This window comes from Salminus brasiliensis, chromosome 1, assembly GCF_030463535.1.
Source record: "Salminus brasiliensis chromosome 1, fSalBra1.hap2, whole genome shotgun sequence".
NCBI lineage: Eukaryota > Metazoa > Chordata > Actinopteri > Characiformes > Bryconidae > Salminus > Salminus brasiliensis.
This window is the reverse complement of record NC_132878.1, coordinates 31,931,692-31,938,260: the sequence shown is the minus strand read 5'-3', so window position 1 is coordinate 31,938,260 and position 6,569 is coordinate 31,931,692. Positions and strand designations below refer to the sequence as shown.

Genomic DNA, 6,569 nt, shown 5'->3' with positions numbered 1-6,569 from the left:
TACGATCCACTGCTGCTGAAGTGATTGACAGGAAACATGTAAACAGAAACTCTAGATTAGAACAGGACTGATATTAGAATTTATTTACAGAATTATGAAAGTTAAGAAAGTAAAAAAATCACAATTGTACACCTCTCTCTCTCTCTCTCTCTCTCTCTCTCTCTCTCTCTCTCTCTCTCTCTCTCTCTCTCGTGTTAGTGACTGGGTTTAACGTTAGATGGTGATGTTTTTACTTGTGTAATGATTCGTGTGTGTGTGTGTGAGTGAGAGAGAGAGAGAGAGCGAGCAAGCAAGATTGCACTCTTGGCTACAATTCTGTGGAGTCCCCTGGCAGCAGTTGGGGTCTCCTCCGTGAAGAAACATCTCTGTAGCCATGACTGTTGTTGCGGTTTCCGCTGTGTGTCCGCATGAGAGTGAGTCTAGAGACACTTTTCTCAGTCTCAGTCTATAAACATCAGCATTATTAACTGTACAAGGGCCTAGGAAGGTGTGTGTGTGTGTGTGTCTCACTCGGTTTTTCCCCTGAGTTATGCTAACCCTACAGTAGAAGACTAAAGTCTGACACTCTCCCCCTTCTAAAGACAGTTCGTCATTATTCACTGATAAGACTGAGAGTCTCGCAGGGTCACTATTTACAAGACTGCAACGAGATTCCTTTTTGAGGTTATTTCCCATCATGAATCAGTTGGAAATTTACAAGAGAAGAAACAATGGAGAACAATGGAGCAGAAGCAGAAGCAGCTTTTGGCCACAGCTGCCCTTATGTGTGTAGTAAATTGACCCTTAAAAACAAAATGCCACAGAATGTGAACGCAACCTTGGTTTGGTGCTGGAGAGAGCTCAGCTATTGGTTTTTTACCATGTCCATGTCACAATTTGCATTTGCATGAGCCAAGACTTAAAACCGGTAATAGTAAATACTGATTTTATTGGAACGTCTAAATGAGAAAAAGACAAGAATTAATACGGCCATCCTGACCACCTCTCTCCAAACGATTACGGCAGTGGGAGCGTCCTGCCAGTCTGGCTGGACGGATATTGTGTTATTGGAAATTAGTCTGTGACAGGTTATCTCTATTCTCGTTTTTAAAGTTTGTTTGTTGGGCAGGTAATTAAAAACTATTCCAAAAATATTACATTTGATTTATAAAGCTAAAGCATGTAAAATGATCATAGCTGTCCAAAATGCTGTGCTTAAATAAGAAGAAATAAAAGTTGAGAATAAATAAATGTTACCAAGCAAATTGTAACTAAAATCTGAATTTTGAATCTGCTTTTTAAAAATGTTACTGAATGAACTGAATGAATGCAGATAATTAATTTCCTCATGTTCTGAACTGGTACTCCCAATACTCAATACAGGGCAATACCCGTTCAATTAAAATATGCCTGGATTGACCTTGACATCCCAGCTCGGTTAACCTCTTAACACAGCAAGGCTTACTGCACACTAAGGTGTATTACTCAGTAACTACAGGGACTTCTGAAACAAACTGGTGGGGCTGTTCCTTGGTTATAGAAGTTTGTAATAACACTTTCAGCTCGTTTAAGAGCTTAAAGATATATTTCAGTAACAAATCTAAAGAACATGATTAATAACCTCAGATGCAGTCGCTCAGCCAAGACAGGTTTTTAGTTTTGAACCAATGATGCAAGGCTTGATCTGTCACCAATCTCTAGTCAGTAAATACACACTAACATATCATTGTTTTCCTCCAAAATCTACCGAAAAAGGGACGTATAAAAAAAGATTCGTAAAACCAAAGCAAAAAAAAAAAAAAAAGGTTGCACAAAATGGTTGTCCCGCCATTCGGCTCTGTGAGGAAGTTTGATTTGGTGTTTCTAGACTAAAGTAAGTCACCATGTTCTAAATCACATTGATTTTCCAGAAGTAAAAACGTGGAGGTGTATTCAGAGACAAGTTAAGAGATGTTTGGCTGGAGTTTTCACAGATTGAGAGATAAGTGACTGTGTTATATTTACCTCAGAATGTCGGATGTCGGAGCTGCCAGTCCTTTACCTGTGTTTTATTGTGAATCGAACCAAAATATGTCCCAATTTTATGTCCAATTTTATGGTTAGCATTGTTAGGATTGTCCCAGGTTAGCATTGTTAGGATTGTCCCAGGTTAGCATTGTTAGGATTGTCCCAGGTTAGAATTGTTGGATTGTCCCAGGTTAGCATTGTTAGGATTGTCCCAGGTTAGCATTGTTAGGATTGTCCTAGGTTAGAATTGTTAGAATTGTCCCAGGTTAGCATTGTTAAGATTGTCCCAGGTTACCATTGTTAGGATTGTCCCAGGTTACCATTGTTAGGATTGTCCCAGGTTAGAATTATTAGGATTGTCCCAGGTTAGCATTGTTAGGATTGTCCCAGTTTAGCATTGTTAGGATTGTCCCTGGTTAGCATTGTTAGGATTGTCCCAGGTTAGCATTGTTAGGATTGTCCTATGTTAGCATTGTTAGGATTGTCCCAGGTTAGCATTGTTAGGATTGTCCCAGGTTAGCATTGTCCCAGGTTATCATTGTTAGGATTGTCCCAGGTTAGCATTGTTAGCAATACCAGTTCATAACACCCTATAAGATTTTGCGCATCCAAACACGATGGAAACACGCACACATATAGAAATTGGGCAGTACTGTGTATACGACTGATTTACTAAGGCACATAATAAGCGCTAATAAGCTGTATGATACCACTGCTTTTACTACTGTTGACATGCAGTGCGGCCATCTTGGATTTTAAACTCTGGGTTTGTAACGCTCCCCCGACTTTCCGAGTAAGAAAAATTGCACTTGTCGGGGGCATTCCGGTTGGAATTTGCTACTTGAGAGTCAGAAATTCTGCCAGAATTCAGAATTCCGGAGTCCAGTGTTAGCCTAGCATCTTCCTGTCACTAATGCTTGGGAGGCAGGACGTAAGTGCAGTAGCTTTGTTGTGCATTAAGAAACCAAAACACTACGGCTAGACAGTCCCCGGAAAACAACAGGCAGTAGCGGCAGGCGGGTGAGGCGCCGGTCCGCCATTGGTGGTGGCGGGTGGGGGGGCCCGCTGGCCGGACTGGTAGGTGGCAGCTGGTTTGACGCAGGGAGAGGGGGCCTCAGCGGGCAATCTTCCAGCAGGTCGGGCTGGGTGGCCATTTACTCGGAGAAGGTAAAGAGAGAAAGAGAAAGTTTGTTCTGAGAGGAATTTTACGGAGGGCAGAGAATGTTTAGCATCAGCATCAGAGTATGTCTGACGACTCTGGCAGGTCTGATTATAACAGCCTAATTAAAAGGAGCGAGCCAGAAGGTAACACGGACACGGGAGCACCCTGAGAACACCAGCATCTATCTGCTCCACCGTCAACAAACCTGAGTGATTGCATGTAAGCAGCGAGACGACAGCTCCAGCATCTCAGTGTACTACAATTCCCTGGGTCCGCGAACCCCTGGACCTGCAGCCCTTATCTAAGAAACATTAATTACCAAAAGCTAAACTAAACATATGAGTTTTCAGCTTAGATTTAAAGATTGAGACTGTGTCTGAGTCCCGAACATTATCTGGAAGGTTATTCCAGAGTTGGGGGGCTTTATAAGGAAAGGCTCTTCCCCCTGCTGAGGTTTTCTGAATTTTGGGAACGAGTAAGAGGCCAGCACCCTGAGATCTAAGTAGTCTTGATGGTTCGTAATATACAATAAGATCCCGCAGGTACTCAGGAGCGAGGCCATGTAGGGCTTAATATGTTAATAGAAGAATTTTGTATTCGATACAGAATTTAACTGGGAGCCAATTAAGTGCTGATAGAACTGGACTGATATGGTCAAATTTTCTAGTTTTAGTAAGGACCCTGGCTGCAGCATTTTGCACCAGCTGAAGTTTATTGAGGTTCCTGCTGGAACAACCTGACAAAAGTGCATTACAGTAATCTAGCCTTGAGGTAATAAAAGCATGTACTAGCTTTTCTGCATCCTGTAGAGATAAAGAGTTTCTTAGTTTGGAGATGTTCCTAAGCTGCATAAAGGCTGGTCTACTAATATTGGCTGTATGCTGCTCAAATGATAAATCTGAGTCGAATGTGACACCAAGATTTTTAGCTGCTAAACCAGGAATGATGGAAGAATCAGCCAAGTCTAACATTAAGTCAGATAGTTTATTTCTAGTGTCTTTTGGACCTAAAAGGAGAACCTCAGTTTTGTCACTGTTGAGGAGAAGGAAGTTATGTGACATCCAGAGTTTTATATCCTTTACACAGTCCTCCATTTTCTGTAGTCTAAATTTATCGTCAGGTTTGGCTGATATATAGAGCTGTGTGTCATCTGCATAGAAATGGAAATTAACGCCATGTCTGCTTATAACTGAGCCCAGTGGTAACATGTATAATGTAAATAATAGCGGTCCTAAAATTGAGCCTTGCGGAACTCCATATCTTACTTCTGTGTAATTTGAAGATAAATCTTTTATCTTTACGAATTGAAAGCGTCCCGTTAGATATGATTGGAACCATGATAGGGATGTTCCTGTGATTCCAACCATTTTCTCTAATCTTTCTAGTAATAGGGTATGATCTATTGTATCAAAGGCTACACTAAGGTCTAGTAGGACTAATAAAGATACGTAGCCTTGATCAGAGGCAAGAAGGAGATCATTTGTAATCTTCACTAGGGCTGTCTCTGTGCTGTGATTGGGTCTAAATCCAGACTGGAATTTCTCATACATGTAATTTTTACTCAGGTATAAGAAGAGTTGTTGGGCCACAGCTTTTTATAGTATCTTAGATACGAATGTTAAGTTGGAGATGGGTCTATAATTAGATAATACACTAGGATCAAGATTTGGTTTCTTGATTAAAGGTTTTATAACTGCTATTTTAAGGGTTTGGGGTACATGCCCAAGGCTAAGGGATGAATTTACAATTGTTAAAAGAGGTCTGATTATAATTGGGAGTATTGCTTTTAGCAATTTAGAGGGAATTGGGTCGAGTGTACAAGGTTTTTCTAGTTTAGGCTGTGGAAGTGGGTAGAAGGCTTCTAGCCTTTGTTCTACAACTAAGATATGTTCTAAAGCAGCTACATCAGGTGAAGGCCATGTTTGATTTAATAAGCAGGGTTGGATTTGTTGTCTAATATTTTCTATTTTATTATTAAAATAGTCCATAAAAACATGACTGGTTAAAGATGTTGGAATCTGGGGTTGAGTATCTGCCTGGCTTTTAGTAAGTTTAGAGATCTCATTGCTTTTGTTTTTCTCGATCAGCGAGGCCAAATACACTGAGCGAGTTTTAATGAGTGCCTTTCTATATTGACTAAGGCTGTCCTTCCACGCAGAGTGGAACACCTCTAGTTTGGTCGTCCGCCATTTACACATGACATGATTCTCAGTCAAGAAATATATCCTATTCTAATTCTGCTTTTATCGGTAGAAATGTCTATGTTTAGAGTATGCATGTGTAACGTATCTGTGTTTCTTTCTAGGTGAGAATGTGGAGGGATTGTCTGAGGAGGATGTAGTCCTGTTACACTCATGCAGGCAGTGGACCACAGTCACTGCCCACTCTCTGGAGGAGGGGCATTATGTTATCGGACCCAAGATTGACATCCCGCTGCAGTACCAGGGTAAGATGGTTGCACACACTAAACTTTAATGGCAGTAGCTAGCCTGCCAATAGAGCCACCATGCACACTAAACCCACCAGTGAACTAGAAAGGATGCCAGGCAAAACAGCACAAGACTCTATTATATTCCTAATTCAGTACAACCACAAAATGTACAAAGGCCCTACAATAGAGCCATGGGGAACTTCACAATTATGTGATTACTGTTTCCTCAGATCAGGATCTTTTTATTGTGTTTATTTATATGAAGTGAAAGTCATAATTAAATAGATCAGTCTGTGTATATATCTGCCACATATAACCTTGATGCACTTAAAATATTAGCGAAAGAGAAACACTTAAGATGAAAAGTAGCAAAGGCCTTGGGGAACTCCACAATTCCATATGTATTATTTTATGCTGCTTACTAAAAGCTTCCAAAGAACTACACTTCTCTGCCACTTGTGTTACTCCTGAGTATTGCTAGCTGACTGCTGACGACTAGAAATGAGAAAACACATGAGGAGAAGGCAGGCAGAGAGAGGGAAAAGAGAAGGAGAGCCTGACTGATAGAGGGCATGGCAGTGATATGGTGATGGTTGTTAACGTTGTATTGATTGTTGTATTACAGCACTTAACATCACACTTGCTCGCTGAGGCCTGGTCTGCTGCATACAGTGACCTGGCCTTTGTATCCGTCTCTGGTGTATTGCCTCGGTGGTCCTGGTTCGTCATGTTATATAACAAGAACGTTTCTTCTTCTTGTTAGTGTCCTCTTGACACAACGCACATGCACTTAAAAAAAAGAGAAGCAGTGATGGAAAAAGAGCAGATGGCCAAGCCTGTACTACAGAACCGTACTCATGCCATTTACATACGCCTATTAGAAAGTACAGTACATTTCTTGCTGTTTTACAGTTCAGTAAGACAGAATAAACCATTTATTATGGTTTTCAATATTATAGTACATAATAATATAATAACACTGTATTAAGG

General features: G+C 40.8%; 1 protein-coding gene across 1 annotated transcript in view; it reads left to right on the top strand.

The window, feature by feature from the left end:
• gareml (GRB2 associated, regulator of MAPK1-like) overlaps window positions 1–6,569 on the top strand; it is a 39,034-nt gene that overhangs the window by 7,280 nt on the left and 25,185 nt on the right. The window contains exon 2 of the mRNA XM_072677654.1: window positions 5,454–5,594. Coding sequence (XP_072533755.1) covers window positions 5,454–5,594 — 141 coding nt within the window. The remainder of the gene's footprint in view (window positions 1–5,453; window positions 5,595–6,569) is intronic.